Source organism: Venturia canescens, chromosome 1 (assembly GCF_019457755.1).
Source record: "Venturia canescens isolate UGA chromosome 1, ASM1945775v1, whole genome shotgun sequence".
NCBI lineage: Eukaryota > Metazoa > Arthropoda > Insecta > Hymenoptera > Ichneumonidae > Venturia > Venturia canescens.
The window spans coordinates 32,849,458-32,867,935 of NC_057421.1; the positions used below are offsets into that span (position 1 = coordinate 32,849,458).

At 35.1% G+C, this 18,478-nt stretch overlaps 4 protein-coding genes across 4 annotated transcripts; 1 reads left to right on the top strand and 3 right to left on the bottom strand.

Moving 5' to 3' along the window:
- Nucleotides 1–97: 97 nt before the first annotated feature.
- On the bottom strand, nt 98–4,991 carry Gp93 (heat shock protein 90 Gp93). Its single transcript, XM_043428837.1, has 4 exons — nt 4,785–4,991; nt 3,866–3,955; nt 3,058–3,664; nt 98–2,405 (listed from the first exon to the last, which is right to left on the bottom strand). The coding sequence occupies exons 1-4, from the start codon at nt 4,828–4,830 to the stop codon at nt 758–760; spliced, it is 2,391 nt and encodes a 796-aa protein (XP_043284772.1). The 5' UTR covers nt 4,831–4,991; the 3' UTR covers nt 98–757.
- An 855-nt stretch (nt 4,992–5,846) lies between these two features.
- LOC122416157 (ran-specific GTPase-activating protein-like) lies at nt 5,847–9,836 on the bottom strand. The gene is made up of 4 exons (XM_043428875.1): nt 9,679–9,836; nt 8,442–8,599; nt 8,070–8,356; nt 5,847–6,711 (listed from the first exon to the last, which is right to left on the bottom strand). The coding sequence occupies exons 1-4, from the start codon at nt 9,691–9,693 to the stop codon at nt 6,407–6,409; spliced, it is 765 nt and encodes a 254-aa protein (XP_043284810.1). The 5' UTR covers nt 9,694–9,836; the 3' UTR covers nt 5,847–6,406.
- Nucleotides 9,837–10,150: 314 nt separating this feature from the next.
- Nucleotides 10,151–15,258, top strand: Rad23 (UV excision repair protein Rad23). The gene is made up of 6 exons (XM_043428849.1): nt 10,151–10,401; nt 10,490–10,562; nt 12,266–12,431; nt 13,241–13,411; nt 13,664–13,995; nt 14,411–15,258. The coding sequence occupies exons 1-6, from the start codon at nt 10,336–10,338 to the stop codon at nt 14,671–14,673; spliced, it is 1,071 nt and encodes a 356-aa protein (XP_043284784.1). The 5' UTR covers nt 10,151–10,335; the 3' UTR covers nt 14,674–15,258.
- A 287-nt stretch (nt 15,259–15,545) lies between these two features.
- Nucleotides 15,546–18,411, bottom strand: LOC122416148 (ADP-ribose glycohydrolase ARH3-like). Its single transcript, XM_043428862.1, has 6 exons — nt 17,453–18,411; nt 17,005–17,162; nt 16,587–16,805; nt 16,213–16,325; nt 15,808–16,030; nt 15,546–15,730 (listed from the first exon to the last, which is right to left on the bottom strand). Exons 1-6 carry the CDS (start codon nt 17,622–17,624, stop codon nt 15,563–15,565), a joined length of 1,053 nt encoding a protein of 350 aa, XP_043284797.1. The 5' UTR covers nt 17,625–18,411; the 3' UTR covers nt 15,546–15,562.
- Nucleotides 18,412–18,478: the final 67 nt, after the last annotated feature.

The window sequence follows — 18,478 nt, forward strand, 5'->3', positions numbered from 1 at the left end:
TTATTTCATATCTTAGAAAAAATATCGATTTCTTTAGTCGTCATGGAAGAAAAAAGACATTGAGGGATTTCATGGTGGAATAATAAGACCAAATAAATCAGATTAAATAATCTTTGCATATATTGATTTTTCGTCATCATCCTTCAGTTATTTATTATTATACAAATACCATTCATTCGGATCTCACCCAACACACGCACACACACACACACACGCACACACACACACACGCACACACACACGTGACAGGCAGCGTTGGAAAAAAAACGGTCTGAAAAAAATGTCATCGCTACACACGTATAAAAACACATTCAGATGGAAGAACGAAGATACAAACGTCGGTATGATATGGATGCTACGGAAACAATACCGAAATTGCATTTGCGATGAACGATGTGACAAGTGTGAATGAAAAAATAAACTTTCACGCTTTTTTTCAGTCATTATTCGCGTCTCACTTGCATGCCAGATGGGAAATCGCACATTTTCGCGTATTCGGCATCACGAAACGAGAAATCCAATCGATCGATTGGAAGTCCCTTAAGTCTCGTATGAAAGTTGAAACCCTTTCGAGTTCGGAAAAGAAAAACAAAATCCATTCCTTACGCATAATTGTCCGTTTTTTCACTCTCCTTAAAACCGGTCCGGTCCTCAAGATTATGGAGATCAACTCACAGTTTGTTTCTCTTTTGAACGCGTTTACACGCGACTTTTTAAATATTTATCAATAACGTTTAAGTCCTCTGATATTTGGAGCTCACAACTCGTCGTGTTCTTCATCTCGTTCTTCTTCTTCGTTGTCTGCATTAGCTTGTTGACTTGAGTCATCAGCGCCCTCATAATCGTCATCCTCTTCCTCGGGAGTTTCATCAAGCGGTATTCCCAGTACTTTTCTCATGAGCTGTTCGACGCTTTCGGCGAAGGAAGCAGTGTCGCGGAGCATGTAACCCGATCTTATAGTAGCTGTTTGGAACATCATGAGAGCATTATCTTTGGCAGTCTTGTCACTTGGATCGGCCGTAACTCGCCTAAGCAACTCTTTGATGAGGGGATGTCGTGGATTGATTTCCAACGTTTTCTTTTGATTGAGATGATAGCTTTTCTGTGGATCGTCCGCTTTTTGGTGAGCATTTGAAACCGCTAGTCTCTCCATATTTCCGGTCCATCCGAACATGCTAGCAACGAGGGCACACGGCGAATCGGTGAGACGCTCCGAGACTGTTGTTTTACTGATAAACTCGCCGAGTTGCTCGTCCATCCATTTGGTCAATGGTTCGTACGTGGACTTGAATTCTTCCATGCGCTCCTTACCACGCTCGCTGTCGTCGAGCGTGAAACCTTCTTTGGCAACATTCTGGAATTTCTTACCATCGAACAAAGGCAAAGCGGAAATGGCGTATTCGTCAACAGCCTCTGTAAGGTACAATACTTCGTAGCCTTTCTTTTCAAGACGCTCGATGAATAAGGATTTCTTAACTTCTTCCTCATTTGCTCCAGCTATGTAATAAATTGCTTTTTGTTGGTCCTTCATGCGAGATACGTAATCAGACAAATTCGTCAGATTTCCCTTGGACGATTTGAATTGTAAAAGTTTCGAAAGGCGAGCTCGATTCTGAGGATCCTCGATAACACCTAATTTGATGTTGGTGCTGTATTCCTTCCAGAATGACTGATAATCCTCTTTCGATAACTTCTTTATCATATCCAATACTTTTCTTACCAATTTCTTCTTTATTACTTTGATGAGTTTGTGCTGTTGGAGATTCTCACGGGAGACGTTCAATGGCAAATCATCGCTGTCCACTATACCATGGATAAATGACAAATAATTTGGCATCATGTCGTTTATTTTGTCTGTTATGAAGACACGCCTCACGAATAATTTAATATTGTCAGCTTTGGTTCCATAACGGTTGAAACTGTCGCTCGGTTGAACTTTTGGTATGAAAAGTAACGCCTTGAACGTCACCTCGCCTTCCGCTACGAAGTGTGTCTTTGCCAATGGTTCCTGATTGTCCTTAGTCAATGCTTTGTAAAATTCAACGTAATCTTTATCCTCAACTTCCGATGGTTTCAAAGTCCAAATCGGTTTGGAATCATTAAGAAGCTCCCAGTCCCAAACTGTCTTGTCCACTGTTTTCTTCTTTTTCGGAGCATCCTCCTCTTCTGGCGATTCCTCAACTTTAACTTCTTCTTCGTCTTCTTCGTTATCACGCTTCACACGACCAGCTTCGTCCTCTTTTTTCTCAGTCGTTGCGGCTTCACTGTCGTCTTCTTCTTCGACTTGAACTGTCTTGCTGTTCCACAAGTATATTGGGAAATTTATAAATTGAGAATATTTCTTTACCAGATTTTTGAGTGTGTCCGGCTCCAAGAAATCAGATGCTTCTTCCTTCAAGACCAAACTGCAAAATCAATTACATTAGGAGATTAGAAAAATTAATATACTTTACTCATATAGTAAATAATATAATATGTTGAGTTCTAAGTTTATTTCTGTTTTTGACAGATACTATAAAAAAATGTTCAGAAATAATATAGTCTCTGCAAGAGAGCCTCGGGCCAGCAGACGATAAGGCTGTCAATGTACTTGCCCCGAGACTCTCTTGATTTTTAACTCTAAAATGAATTTGACAAGTTTTTGGATTCTCTGGAATGTATAGGACCGTTTTTAGCACATTTTTCTCTGCTGAAGCATTTGCACTTGTGCGTTAAATGATTTAGTACTTGAACAAAAAGGGAAATATGGATTTTATGAGAAGAACTGTTCCAAATTAGAGGAATTGAGAGAAATCTCACTTTTCAAGAGTTTCTTTCTGATGATAATCTACATGTACATTCATTTTTAGTAAGGCTGTAAATAAGATAACGATCAAAGATTCATAATAGTAATTGAGAAAACATTCTACGAAGCTCAAAAAAACTTTGAGTAATTATCGTATTATGAAATAAAACTATTTCGAAGAATTAAAATCGAAGTATACACCCTGAAAAGTTACAATAGATCCATGATCAAACTCGAAAAATAAATAATTTTATCGATTCACATATCCTAACCTGATTGTCGTTCCACGTTTGAGTGTATCACCGCGGGGATCTTCAACAATCGAGTAGCTACTGCTGTCAGATTCCCAAATATATTGCTTATCGTCATTATGTTTCGTTGTCACAATAACTTTTTCAGCAACGAGGAAAGCCGAATAAAAACCAACACCAAATTGTCCAATCATATCATTCATGTCTTGTGGATTTGTGGACTCTTGCATTTTTCCCAAAAATTCGGCCGTTCCGGATTTCGCAATAGTACCGAGATTGTTTATGAGATCGGCCTTGGTCATAGCAATACCAGAATCTGTGATGCTCAATATTTTGTTTTCTTTGTCAGCCTTTATTCTGATAGACAGTTCAGAATTAGCATCGAGCACATCTCTGTTGGTTAGCGAAAGCAGTCTTATTTTGTCCAGAGCATCCGAAGCGTTGGAAATCAATTCTCTGAGGAAGATTTCCTTGTTACGATAGAGCGAGTTTATGATGAGTTTCATCAATCTATTGACCTCTGTTTGGAATGTATGCTTTTCAGAGTTTTTCAAAATTTCTTTCATCTGTGCAACGTTCAGGCCATCGATTTTTATACGTTCTTCTTCTTTCTTGGTAACTTCATCATCTAGTTAGTAGAAAACAGTTTTTTGTTAACAAAAGGCACAGAGAAAAAATTTTTTGATTAACAATTGCATATAATAAATATGAGTAGAAAGATACTGTTTCCTAGTTTACTTTTGTAGGGTGGGTAAATATTGATAAGCATAAAATTGTACAAAAAAATCTAATTGCAAAAAATTTATCAAGATATAAAATAATTTTTTACCAGTTTTTGATGGAACTCGGCTTGCCCCCAAGTCTGGATCTGCAGTGACCACTTCATCTTCAATTGTGTCTTCCTCAGCATAGGCAAGTCCTGCATAACAATTGAGAAAAAAATGATTTTTTACCACTTTTACTATCATTTATATTCTGCATCAATTTTGAATAAAACCAGAATACAAAAGTCAATAAAGTACAATTAAATGAAAAAACATATTCTATGCCAATTTGAGCCTAATATTCTTTCATTAATAATCTATTCCTAATAAATGTATTAATTTTTTGCATTTCTCATGAGTAGATTGCTCCTTATTAGAAGAAAACATGTGGAACTTGGTATTAAACCATTCCTTAGGCATACAGATTTTTTACTCTTGTTCAGGAATACTTGGAAATATACAATTTTTTTCAAGCTTAATTACTCATTACTTTTGATTTGGCTATAGTTTGAAAATTGGACCATGACGTTGAAGTTTGCAACGTTGGAGTCCAAAAAAAATGATCCAAAAAACCACCAATAATTTTTCAATCTTGTTCCCTGCAGTCCCATGTAGTCATATGGATATCCGGGATTTTTTATTTCTAGGAAGTTTAAGACTCAATTGGTATGAATTTCGTGTATGAAAAGATTTCGTATGGCTCATAATTAATTTATTGTATACTCTCTAGTTTTTAGAATCGTTATCAAGTATGAATAACGATCGAATTAAATGATAGATTTCCTCAATTCAAAACCCCTCTCCCTTACTCAATATACTCCTTTATTCAGTTAATTGCAATGGAAAATAAATTGAAAGTACATCAATCATAAACTCGATTAGATGACCGGTGCGCTTTGTAATTTTCGCTAGCTTGAAAAAGTGACCGGAAATTTACTGGAAAGACTATTCGATAACGATTAATAAACATGACACAAAACTCACCGGTGACGAGGAGCAAGCCGATCACTAAGTAAGCTAATTTTTTCATAGCTCTCGATTTTCGTATTTTCACACGTCTCAGCAACCAACGTTAATCGACAAAGGCGATTTAACCACGCGCTCCCGAGTTTGGAGGCTTAGCTATTTTTTGCTGTGAATAAACTGACGCGTCGTTGTTTCTTCACACACTGAGCTCTGTCACGGAGTCGTTCGACTCTATACCTTCTTCGTCATACCGTGTGTTTCCATCAGCCTCAACGACCAATCGAAAACGACCACGCATTTCACGTGGACCAATAAGAATACTGGCGGTGGACCACTCTTCCAAATGGCGCATTGTTATTGGTTTAATTTTTAGCATATACGTGTATGTTTGATAATGAAGAGGAGGCGGTGTGGTGCGTTAGCGGTGTTTCCAGAAAATTCGGTGAAATTGGAGTTCAAAATATCCAACTCTGACGATAATAAAGCTAATATATGATTTCTCAACAACATATATATTGATATGAATAGATCAATTGTTCTCATATCAAGTTTTAGGAATGTATAAAAAAATTGACATTGAGAGATTTTGGTCGATCAATCAATCGTGATTGAATTAAAAAAAAAATAAAATACTCGATTTGTCGGTGAACTCTTGTACGTTTTCCACCCCTGCTTTTTTCTAATTGCGCCTGATTTTTCTAAAAGTAAATCGAATTTTAATAGTGTACGATGGAATATAAGTCTAGAATTAATATAACTATGCACTTGTGTGTTTTTTCAATATTTATCACCGTTTTATTCCCGGAATTTTTTTTTTAATCCATGCGGGAATATAGACGTGTCCGGCAATTTACGAATACTGAACAAAAAGAAAAAAGGGTAGAAAAGATAAAATACAATAGAACTTTTGAATAGATATTTCAAAAATTATGTCCGAGAAAAAAATCTGCATTTTCAATATTTTTCGAATTGCGATAGAATAAGCTTAGCAACCAATCACTACCGTCTTGTTTGCAATAAACTTTTAGTTTTTACGAAACTAATCGAAATGAGACAAAAATTGAGAAGAAAATTGAATAGTTTTACAGTTTATAAAAAAATTTTCGAGTAATTTATTAGATCCTGGGATTAACATAAATCGTGTTTTCGTCGAGAATTGATACTTATGATCTAAATTGCTAAAATTAATAAAACTATTATTGAGTAGGAAATATTTGATGGTGATTAAAAGGTGAATCGAGTGGATGGAGCTGGTGAGATTGAAACTCTCTTACTTCCGATATATAAAACGCTAATACTTTGGGAGAAGGAAAAATGATTGGCAAAGGATAATTCAACATAATGTTACGTAGATAACCAGGCAATCGCTATGTTAGTAACAGAGGCACGCAATATTTTGACGGCACATTTAATTAATCGTAAGGAAAAAAAAACACACTGACGAGTTTGTAGTTTTCGACATTATTCTTGTAAAAAAAGAATAACAAAGCAACTGTTCGTGAGTTTTGTTGATGTATTCTCAACGTCCTCTCATGTTTAACGTTGGAATGTTTGTATTCGTATTCTCGATTTTTGCGCCGAATTTTTTCGTTATTGGATACATAGAGTTGGCAAATAGCTCTCTTCAATAGCAATATCCGTTACTTGGTTTCTTCCTTATTTTCCAAATCTTCACCGACGTCCAATTTTTTTAAAACTTCCGTAACTTCTTCGGTACTTTTATCATCGGCTTTTTCTCCATCGTTTACTTTCTGTTTTTCACTGTCTCTGCTTGACTTTTCCGGATCCTCGTTGTCGCTACTGTCGCTGTATGTTACGTAACTGCAAGTGTCACTATCGCTGTCAACGTCTTTGTCGTCCGGATTAGGTTTACCGGCATAAATCTCGCACTCCGTCCCAACTATTTTCTTCGCCTTCTCAAAAGCATCTTTCCAAAGTTGCGCATCTGGGAGATTGATAAAGAAAATAAACGTGTTATATCATTGGAACAAATTTCACGTAATTGTAAATGATTGCAAAATTTTCTGTTCTCCAAGTCTCAGGTCGAACCCTTTCTAGCGTCCATTGAATTTAACTTCCACACGTTCCACAACCAAAATGAAAAGTTAACTTTTCAGTAAATGCATGGAAATTTGAATGGATCATAAAATGTTCAAATAATTTTGGTGTTTATATTTTGTAGGAATATAAAATCCATTGAACAAACAACATGCTAGATATGCAATCCAGAATTTATGCAATCATTGTCTAATAATTGCTTCTATTTTTTTTAATAACTGCATGAGAGTGATATCCCATGAACGACCGAGGCTGTAGCAGCAATTTCACTGATTCCACTCATTTTTCTTGAAATTTTTGAAATTTAGGATTATTTATTGATATTTCAGCTCCACCACAGAATTTTTCAATTCCGATATCTCAGATAAATTCAGTGTTAAAGCACTCCACAGGAACCCATGTTTCTCCATGGTCTCCATAATTCCGGGGGATTGGTTTATCTGAAATAAAAAAACTGAAAGGCACTTTATTCTATAGAACAGTGGCTATCGCCTCAATGAAAATATTAAAAATCAAAGAATTTCTACGTTTTCGAACACAAAATTTCGATTTGAAAACTGAAACTTTGTGTTTTAGAGGGTGGGAATTTTTCAATTTTCAATATTTTCGTATGATTTTAGTTCAGGCAATAGTCTTTGCTTTATAGAACAACATACCATTTGATTTTCTGATTTCAGATAAGCTAATCCTTCGGAATCGTGGAGACTTAAAACGATGTAACACCGAAGCTACCTGAGATATCAGAGTTAAAAACTCTGTCATAGAGTTGAAAATAAGCCTTTTAAATTTCAAAAGTCTATGTTTCTCTTCTTTGTCGCTAAAAAATCGCGAAAAAACCCCAAAAAATCCGGCTGTCGGACAGGGTAACCCTCTTCAGAGCTCTACTTGTATTTCAGATTCAACCAATTCCGAGATTCTGAAAACAACATTGTTCTAAAAATATTAACATGAAAGGGTGAATCTGAAATTCTCTATATGATGCGGACAAATAACAGCTAGTTAATGATAAGTATTGGAATGACGCTGAAGTTTCCAATGTTGGAGTCCAACGAAATGATCGAATAAAACTCTCCAATAATTCCAGTAATTCTCCTATTTTGTTCCCTGCCAAATTTGCGATTCGTAGTTTTTCAAGCTGCACCAACGATTCGTGAAATAAAAAATTGGTGAATTACAAACGTTTTTTTCGTTCATTTCGTTGGACTCCAACGTTGGAAACTTCAGCGGCGTAGTATTGGAACTAACTTTCCGCAGTAGCGAATCTAATAGCGAGTAGTTCCGAAGTGAGATGTTCATCAGCAAAATCAGCAAGAACACTCCAGACCCAGGCACGGTCACTGCCACAGTTCGGCTTGAGTTCCATCCATGGTGTTACAAAATGATTTGCACAAATTTTCAAAGTTTTGTCTCTGCGCATTACTACTCGCACCGTGTGTTTAGTTTTATGCCTGAGCAATTTGACATCTCCCGTGCCACGTTCTTTCCATTCGGCTGGACTGCATGATGCGTCATATCGATACAATTTGGCTCTTCTAAAGTGAACAAAACAAATTCTAATTGTATTATCATCGTTTCATTCAGTACAAAAAAAGTAGTTCACTATTCAAGGATACAAACAGTTTGATCATTTCAATTTCATCCTCTTCATTGTTGGAAACTTCAATGAGGGGTAATGTGATTATTGGATCAAAATAAACATCATCGCCTGTGACTTCTTCATCGTTTTCATGCCCCTCTCCAGCAGGCTGAACTTCTGCAGCATGGTCTCCATTCGTCTTTAAACAAATTGGAAACATGCAATGTTGGCTTATAGTAACAGGGGTATCAACATAATAATAGTTACTGCGAGAACCATTGTGAACATATTCAAGAGCAATATTCTGAGTTTGGTATTGAATACAACATGATTTCAATATATAAATACTATGAAATTAAAATAAAAATGAAGTATTTTTATTTAGTCGCTTTGTTCTGCATGTAAGAAAAAGTATTAAATGGATCAAGCATAAGGATGCTGTTTATTCACCATGATAAACTGAGCATGATAAACATAAGTTTGCAAATAAATCGAAGTATAAGAATTGCAAATTTTGTATGTCCTACTTATCATAGGATGGTGGAAGGATCTATTCATTTAAAAAAAAAAATATGAGCAAGGTGGGAAAATAAGATAAATATTGGGAACAAAATTCTTTTACTAGCTCCTTCAACTTCCTGTATTGTAACAATTGTAATTGTATTGATTATTCAAGTTTTTGAATTTACCAAACTTGACAGATCTTTTTTTTTATTGAACAAATGAAGTTTCACAATTTGTAATTCAAATTATGTTTGCGAACCGAAATTATGATGAGGTTTACTATCTATATATAGAACAAAAATTTAAACATTCAACAAAGGGCTGTTCATGCATAGATTTGAAACATTACACAAAATAAAAGATTTACATCATCTAGTGAATGAAAGATGAACTCAGGTACTAAAAGACGAAAAAGTTTTCACTAATACACTTGTATTCAAAATTTAAACTCATTGTTTTGTCGTGATATTGATGAATCTCGCCTAAATTTTTAAAATTTTTTAAGCAAAATTGACAAATCAACCATTGAGATTAAAGTAAAAATGAATGAAATCTTTGACAATATATATTTTGATTTCTCAACGCACATGAAAAAGCATTTTAAAATATAGCTGCTTTTGAGAAATATTTCTTTTATTTATCGCGATCGTATCTACATAACCTGTTTTTTGTCTAATCAACGTCAAATGGATAATAAACCGGACTCGACAGGTGTCGTATAGGATTTTAAATTCTCACAAAAAAAATAAAAAAAATATTAATTACTATACTCACCACGTTCTCTGGCATTCCGTAGAATTATTTAGTTTGGATAATTTGGTTTTATGGAAAAGTAATTCGACCACCACCGATCTGATTGAGTTATATTGCTATATAATGGCGAGTTTTGTAAATTGGCGTATAAACGGATGCTATTTTCCGTTACTCGACAGAGCATTCCTATTGGGTGATACAGTTGGGTGAATTTTTTTGTTACTGTTTTTGTCGTCAACAAAACCCTCTCAAAACATAAGTTACCAAAAAGTTGCCAGCTCTGAAATCTCTCTCTACTATATATAAATAAAAAAATATTTTTGGAAAAACATTAGGTCAAGGGAATTTCCAAATATTGTTTATTATTTATTAAACTGGAACAATCCGCCCTTAAAATCCAAAATTAGTCGGCTAGGTTCACGGAGGTGGTATCCATATCCATATTGGATTTTTTTCTCCACTCTTTGAAAGAGTGAGTGCTCTTTTGTCCCCTCTATTACTCGTGGCTCGTGGTCTGTCTACTCTGTCTCACGGTACATCATTGTGAACCAACCACAGTGCCGACTCATCGTCCGAAAATTTAACGCCAAAACATTATTCTATACTTCGCCTTATATGTACAATTTGAGAAATAGAATCTGTGCTGAAAACGCTATTTTCTGAACTAAAACAACCACAATGATTATTACCTTAAAAAATCTTCAGCAGCAAACATTCACCGTTGAGATCGATGCATCGAAAACGGTACGTGCTCTACTATCGTTAAGGTATTAAATTGATTTCATTTATCAATATTCGACTCGCCCATATATTATAATTTTCATAATTGTAGGTTAAAGAACTCAAGGAGAAGATCGAAGCACAAAAGGGGTTCTCTGCACCTCATCAGAAATTGATTTACGCTGGTACGTTTCGTGAAATTCAATAACATAACCTTGTTTGGATCTTTACTTTTCGTTCATATATTTGTTTTTCGTTGTGCCGTTTTCATGTCAAATCGTTTGGCTATTTCGATAAAAAATCATTTTTTTGAACGAATTTTCACTATTTTGTGGTCATGCACAATCGTTGATTTTCCAATAGTATTTCATGTAAAAAAAATATCATTGTAGTCTTTGTGTACAATCTCATTCCTTATTTTCATTACCTCAATCTGCTTAAAATCAATTACACTATCTACATGTTGAAAAACTTGATTTCTTTCATCTGTATTTGGGAATGGAAAACTTTAGCACATAGACAACAAACTATTACAAGTCGTAACAACGACCCCCAGCCCAGTATAAAAAAAAAATACAACTACAATAGCTAGTGTGAGTAAGAGCACTGCTGAATTATTATCCATTTCAATTTGAGATTATTGTGACAATTATGTACCAAAAGTATCAAGCTTACTAGTAGTACGATTTATTCAGAGAAAGTATTTATATTTATAGAATCATTTACATCATAATTTTTATCAACTTCATAATTACACAAATGTAAATATGAGACAATATTTGGTGGAGAAGGATATAAAAAATTAGCAAAATCCAAAATGTTTTCTTGGTAAAACTATTGGAGTATTTGCAGTTACTGATAATATACAATTCCAGAAATGTTTGCAATATATTATGATTTGTAGAGAATGGAACGCTGATATATTCTCAGAAGAATCTATATCTTAAACTGTATATGTTTCATTAATTATGTTTGAAGTCATTATGAACCTATGAATCATGGCAATTTGATTTTCACTATTGGGTATTCAGGTCAAGGTTTTTTCATGATGAAATCAAAAAATGTTAATAATTTACCTGGTGCTTCAAAATATTTGCCAAGGCTTCATTTAAGTGGTCCTAATTTTTCTTCAGGGCTATTTATATGTTAATCTATGTAAATGCTCTGTTTTTCAAAAGAAATGGGAATTATATATCTAGAGAAAATGAGAAGTATCTCAAAAAATCAACTAGCATTCACACGGAGTAATACATTGATGATTAATCATTGAAAGGATAAAGTAAAAAAATCAAAATACCTATTTCTCATGCACAATTTATTGGCATTTTGTCTAATACTAAAGAACAATGAGATTGGTCAAAAAACCATTGAATACATCTTTAACAATTGTTCATAATTGTGTAGCATAAAAAAATGTGCTACATTCGACCCAGCACAATTTCTTCAATTTATGAACATGAAATTGGATGTATCCAAACATACACATATTGATAATGGAATCCTGTGGTGGCGCTCGAACTCTTACACGCTAGTTTTTGTTCAGTTTTTTCTTGCATTCTGAAAAGATAGTCAAACATTCAGTGGAAATCCTGTGTCGCATTTTTTTCCCAAACAATTTGTCTTAAATGAGGAGACATAGTCTGGTTTTGTAACCCAGCAAATTCAACAACTATTTTTATTAGAAAATATTGCTGCTTAAAAGAAAATTTGAAATCCCTAAAGCAGCTGTTTTTTTTTTTGCATTTTTTCGTGGGTTATTACAGGAGTCAAACTCAGTTATTACAGGAAAATTCGCGCCACTATCACGATTGTCGACGTTGATCCTAAACTATCTGAGATTTTCAATCAGTTCAGAGTTGTCACTTATTCTAATCAATATCTTTTTTAGGAAAAATTTTAAGTGATGATCAACCATTGACGGAATACAACATCGATGAAAAGAAGTTCATTGTTGTTATGGTTACAAAGCCAAAAGCAGGCGCCAGCTCGAATGCATCGGGTGAACAAGTTGGGGATTCTAGCGATAACAACAAAGAAAACACGAATACCCCCAGGTACAAATAACTGGCATGAGATTTTTTATAATATTTGGTAATGATCGAAATATGTGATGAGGGTTTCATATAAATGAAAGTTATAATGCAGAGTTGTGTTCAGAGCAAACATCTGAATGGAAACACGTACATGAGTGTTTTTAAACTCGATGTACTTGAGACTTATTGATAATGAAATTTCGGCTAATCTGTGCTGGCAATGATAAGTGCTGACTTTTGACAAAGATAAATTTCCTATTATCATTGTTCGAAAAATACTTTCACCTTCAGCTCTGGAAATATATATATTAATCAACGATAAATTTTTATCTTCGCATCGACAACAAGTTGAAGATTCTGTCATTTTTTAATTAATTTGAACTATGCGATACCGTTTCCGATAAGAATCCAAAGAATTACATAAATCTTAAATTCACGTTCTTATTAAAATATAGACGTGATGAACAATCTTTTAGCTTACCATCAATTTTACGTTTTATTTGTTCTGATTGGATTAGAGAATTCATATATGATCTCTAGAGATTTTATTATTATAGTAGAGATCAGTGAAAAAATAGAAGTTACACGTTTTTGTTTTTTTGGCAAAAGTAAGATACAATTGTTTTTTTTTTTTTTTTTTCTTTAAACATCAATCATCTCTGAGAAAAATATGAATCTGCTTTTCAGATATCTCTCCTGTGATCAATTGACAGATCAACTTAATCATAGACCACTCCCACATTTTTTTATAGTGGAATGAGTTTCTTCATTACATTGTGCGTTAAACATTCGGAGAAATCCTTTACGATAAATATATATTACATTTTCAGACCTGCTGCTGTATCAAGTTCGCCTGTAGCAGAACAAACTCGACCTCGCCCAACCACAGTTCCGTCAGATGAGCTCACAATCCCAGCAGGGGCTGTCGGGATTCAAGCTGAAAGTGCTCTGCTTATGGGTGAAGAATATAATACAATGGTGAACAACATAATGGATATGGGGTATGAGTGAAAAATGATCCAATCAAATCAGCGAAGTAACACTGGTCTCGACTTATTTAAGTTCAGATCTTGACGATTTGCAAATATTTTTGAGGGGCATAGCAATTTCAAATGTCCTTCGAGATAGTCAGACATAGAGAGTAGACAAAAAAAACAAGTTTTGGCAAGAAAAAATGTACGTTTCGAAAGACTACTAAAAATTAAGATATGATTAATCAGAGCGCCAGGTATATTCCGCATTGTATCCAGCAGGTATGATCGCGAGCAGGTTGAACAAGCTCTACGTGCAAGTTTTAACAATCCAGATCGAGCAGTTGAATATCTATTGACTGGTATACCACCTCAATTGCTCGAAGACCCTCTCGAAGATCCCCCAGAAGGACAGGATCCAAGCGGAGACCAAGCTCCGGATCCTCTAGCATTTTTACGGACACAACCGCAATTTCAGCAAATGCGACAAGTAATACAACAAAATCCGCAACTGTTGAATGCTGTCCTACAACAAATTGGACAGTCCAATCCTGCTCTATTGCAGCTCATCTCGCAAAACCAAGACGCCTTTGTACGCATGCTCAATGAACCGGGTCAGTGCCATATTGTATTTTTTCTTGAAACCGTTTTTAATCTTGTCACATTATTTTTTATCAGCATTTATTTTTGGATTATTGGTACTACCCAATTGTTATGCAGAAAACGAAATTTACATTTAGTGGTCACTTCATTTTGGGTTGAAAGCTTTCAGATAATTTAGTACATCAGACTGCAATTAAAATGTTTTTGGACTGCTGAAAAGATTAACGATACGTATAGATCACAAAAATAAAATAAATTCCTGCGTTTGTTTGGTGTTTAGTGTTGATTGTTAAAATTTTCTTATAACTAGTGGGGATTAATATTTTGAAAAGATGGTCGTGGGTTGGTATTGTACAAAATGAACATAATAAACGCATTCCCGTTTTCCAAAGGAATTGAAAAATACATTTATACTGGTTTGTGTAGCTGGAGCGACTGGCGGAACTGGAGCTAATGCCCCATTACCACCAGTAACCTCAGCAGCTACTGCTCAAAGTGGTGTGACGGGAAGAACGAACACCAGTGGCGGTACAACCGGTATTCAAGTTTCACCTCAAGACCGCGACGCAATCGAAAGGTTGAAGGCTCTAGGATTTCCGGAAAACCTTGTTCTGCAGGCGTATTTCGCGTGTGAAAAAAATGAAAATCTCGCAGCAAACTTTCTCTTATCGCAAAATTTTGATGATTGAGCTTCCAGAAATTTTGTGTTCAAGACTTAGAGCTTACCGAACGAGCAGAGAGTGGAGTCGCTGATTCTAGTTTGAGACTTACCGTTCGGCCTAGCCAAAAAATGAAGATCTGTTGGCGGCACGCCTTATTCACAGTTGATCGATCAATCTGTGTAACCTCTACTTCCACCGGCTCTTATCAGATTTGCAATTTGTACAAAAATCAAAGTTTCTGCACTGCGTTGTAAAATTACTGAGAATTTGCTTAATTTCATGCGATATTAAATGGATCAGTTGTCACGGAGTCTTCATTTTATAACGAGTTGACTGCATACACGAACCGTTATGGTATGGGACTTTATTGTTTTTTACGCGATCTTGTTATTTTTAATTATTTGCGTATACAATACACTGATTTGTAATTGCAGAAGGCACTCTTCTGTACATAAATGTGTTTAATTCGTACGCTAATTGAGCTGCCAGGTACCTGGTTATGTGTGCAGCCGTTCAATAAAATTATTTTCTTTTCAAGTACGACGATCTGTAAGTAATAGCTAACTTATGTCTAAGAAATTAACGGCATGAATAAAGTATGATTGGAAGAAATCATCGAGATCAGGATTCTTTATTTTCTTACGTAATATATCGATTGGATTTTGTCGGAAATGTTGAAAGTATTGTTTGATGATGGAAGTAAAATCTCTGTGGGCAAAAGAGCAAAAACAATTAGAAATTTTTATAAAAGAAAACAATTGAGTTTTCATCTCGTTTACTTGCGAAATATCGCAAGTAAGTGATGTTGAAACTTTGGGCAAAGGTACTTCACAATCGACGCGTTCTAGATCGATCAGTATGATGATTATTGCGAAATTATGGAGAAGATACAATGGACATGTTCGACAGCTCCATTTTATTTGTTTGTAGAAATCTCATACAATTTGTCAGCGAGACTTTGAAATTCCGTAGAAGCTTCGAGATGTTGGAGGAGAGCCGAGTTCAGTTTCGCATCGCCGTAAAAAGCACCTGCCAAGGCACCGGTCATCGCTGCTATTGTGTCAGCATCACCCCCAAGGCTTATCTGAAAAGATGGAAATGAATAGAAAGAAGATAAAGTGGAGACTTGGAATTTTTTCGTAAAAAGATGTGAAAACTAACAGCATATTGAATAGCACGTCTGAATGGGTTGTCCGACCGTATTCCCTCGATTGATTTCTGAGCTCGTAAGAAGCAAAATATTGCCGTGGGAACCGATCCGAATGCGGTCACATCGTGACCTAATTTCTCAACTATTTTCACTTCATGCGCGCCTTCTTCCTTCAATAGATTCTTAATTGCAACTAGTTGCATTTTGAAAGTTTGTGGGTCAACGAAATCCAATCTTGATAAAAAAAAATACATATATTTCGTATTCGAATATTTTTATCACTAGGAATTTGCACAGGGTAAACTACCACTTGATAACATTAAAAAAGCCATTGTTGCACACAAAAATTGCGAAAAGGTCTTATTTGAATTTAAAAGTTACTTCTGTATAGCATTGATATCAAATTCTCCACTCACCCTTCATCATTTTCTTCTATTATATCCATTTTACCAATCAAGTCATCAACGAATTTTATTACGTCGAGTTCTTCTTCTGGGTCTGAAAGAAGACTTTGTTGGATCGCGATCGCCTTCAAAGAAAAAAATTGAGCTCGAGTTGAAATTTGTAGAACGCCTGATAATTTTTTCAATTTATTTATTCATAATCAGTAATGTTTTCAATGCTTTTCTTGTTCTACCTTTAATCATTTCGATATTTTATTCATAAGAAGAATCTGTGTGCTTCAATTTCAATAATTATTCATTTTTTAGACAAGGCCATTCACTAAAATCTTTTTGATCAATATTCCGATACTAAATCTTATATGCTGATAAGAAATCTGGCACAGTACCTGGAGAATTGCTCCGTCAATACCCAATTTATGGGTATGCGTAATTGCAGTTACTAGTCGTGTTGCTTTAACCAACTGATCATAATCATTATGATAGAACAAAGCAATCGGAGCTACTCTCATTGCTCCTCCATTCCCCAAAGATCCTTCACCACTAAATTGTTCTTTTGCGGGGGTTAGTATGTCAGAAAATTTGTTCCCTCGTAGTTTATGAAATACCTATGAACAAATATTGCGTCAACTTTAAAGACAGATGGGGTTCATTCACGAGTTTATCAAACGAGTATGATAGCACTAATTTACAATTCATTGCTTTTATTTCTTCTCTTTCGACTCACAATAGTAAGTGGGTAACACAGCAGGAAGCAACACGGGGTCAATGGTGCCCCGTGCCTCATAACGGTATGCTCATACTAACATTTATGACGCTTGGACCATAGCCCCGGTTAGGCTCTTGGTAATAGTTTTTTACAAACTTTTTGGCGATGTCTTCAAGAACTAAGGACCTTTTTTCTATCAACGATTGTGCTATAGAACGGGTCATTGCAGAGTCATCGGTATACTGGATGACAGGAGCTATAGATTAGAATGTAAGTTAATTGTCAGAGTTGAGATGATCATCACTGTGACTATAATTCATTGGGAATGGTGAATTTTATTGAGCATTTTTTTTTATTGGAATTATCTTCAAACAGGAATGAGAAAACAAAGATTCAGAAGGGATGATTAGTTATATATAGTCATAAACTTTTGAAAAAATTAGATTAGAGTAGTTTTCTAATTGGAAAAAAAAAAATACCAGTTCTGATAAACGACACAAGCAGCGGAGCTTGATAAATCATCGTATGAAAAGTGTTCCTACGAACCTTTGAATACCGGTCCTTCCAGTTTATCTAAAAACTTTTGTAAAACAACTTTTTCACCAGAAGTGAGAAGATTGTTGTTTTCATAAGGACTTCCTAAACAATCACCGGTTAATACACCCAGTAAAGACCCACGAAATTTTGTCCGCAACAATGATAATTCGATTTTTGCCATTTTTTCCTCGCGATAAACTTTTGTTCTAAGCTAATAATAACTAATGTGGGCAATAACTGAATAAAAACTGAAAATCTGGAAGCAGTTCGGACTAAGAAACCGCGTAGAGATCGAAATCATCTGAATCAGCTGTTTTGGTCGTGTCGTCACGTGTGGCCGTGTTCATTTTCGCCGATGCACTCCGATGCAGTACTTGGCACTCTTGGCAGTACGCGTGTGAAGGCCAAGGCGCAAGTTATGTTTTGTAGGTTATTCATTCGCCCTCAGCTCTATTCAGCTAATCGTTGTTTTTGTTTATCAACGAATTTTATTGCGTCGAGTCCCTCTTCTGGTTCTGAAGGAAGAATTTGTTGCTCGATTTGTTGGGTCGTGATGGTCTTTAATAAAAATCAATCGCAGCTATAATCTTTATTTACGGTTTTCGTGGGGCTATTACTATATCCGTGCGACCCCAAGTTTTGACCATACATAATCCTCATTCCTCATATGTTATATTTGGTCCAAAAAAGTAAAAAAAATTGATATTCAATCTTAAAAAATAGCTTCGAATCTTTAAAGATATCATATTTTCTTATGAAAAGAAGGAAAAGCAGGATAGTCCTTCAATTTTTATTTAATTCAGTATCAGAAAGTTGTTATGTGTGCTGGCATATATACTATTTTTTTTCGTTCAATGTTTTTGTGCACGTTTTTCGGTAGAGTTTTGACGCAATAAAGCCTTAGCTGAACCCTCCTGAAAATCTGATCTCGCGTGTGTTTAAATAACAATCGCTCGTGTTAAAATATAATGAACAAACGAAAATTACGAAAATATAATATACAAATTAGTCTCACGAAACCCTGTAAAATGCCCA

What these genes read in the sequence shown, in the direction of transcription:
- Rad23 (XM_043428849.1), top strand. Translation starts at nt 10,336, where the DNA reads ATGATTATTACCTTAAAAAATCTTCAGCAGCAAACATTCACCGTTGAG. An exon ending in TCAGAAATTGATTTACGCTG is followed by an intron (nt 10,563 to 12,265) that starts GTACGTTTCGTG and finishes TATCTTTTTTAG; the next exon opens with GAAAAATTTTAAGTGATGAT. An exon ending in GAAAACACGAATACCCCCAG is followed by an intron (nt 12,432 to 13,240) that starts GTACAAATAACT and finishes TTACATTTTCAG; the next exon opens with ACCTGCTGCTGTATCAAGTT.
- Gp93 (XM_043428837.1), bottom strand. Translation starts at nt 4,830, where the DNA reads ATGAAAAAATTAGCTTACTTAGTGATCGGCTTGCTCCTCGTCACCG. An exon ending in CGGCTTGCTCCTCGTCACCG is followed by an intron (nt 3,956 to 4,784) that starts GTGAGTTTTGTG and finishes ATTGTTATGCAG; the next exon opens with GACTTGCCTATGCTGAGGAA. An exon ending in CCGAGTTCCATCAAAAACTG is followed by an intron (nt 3,665 to 3,865) that starts GTAAAAAATTAT and finishes TCTACTAACTAG; the next exon opens with ATGATGAAGTTACCAAGAAA.
- LOC122416157 (XM_043428875.1), bottom strand. An exon ending in GAAATTGAAATGATCAAACT is followed by an intron (nt 8,357 to 8,441) that starts GTTTGTATCCTT and finishes TGTTCACTTTAG; the next exon opens with AAGAGCCAAATTGTATCGAT. An exon ending in TAGATTCGCTACTGCGGAAA is followed by an intron (nt 6,712 to 8,069) that starts GTTAGTTCCAAT and finishes TCAATCTCCCAG; the next exon opens with ATGCGCAACTTTGGAAAGAT.
- LOC122416148 (XM_043428862.1), bottom strand. Translation starts at nt 17,624, where the DNA reads ATGGCAAAAATCGAATTATCATTGTTGCGGACAAAATTTCGTGGGTCT. An exon ending in ATAGAAGAAAATGATGAAGG is followed by an intron (nt 16,031 to 16,212) that starts GTGAGTGGAGAA and finishes TTTTTTATCAAG; the next exon opens with ATTGGATTTCGTTGACCCAC. An exon ending in GACGTGCTATTCAATATGCT is followed by an intron (nt 15,731 to 15,807) that starts GTTAGTTTTCAC and finishes CCATCTTTTCAG; the next exon opens with ATAAGCCTTGGGGGTGATGC.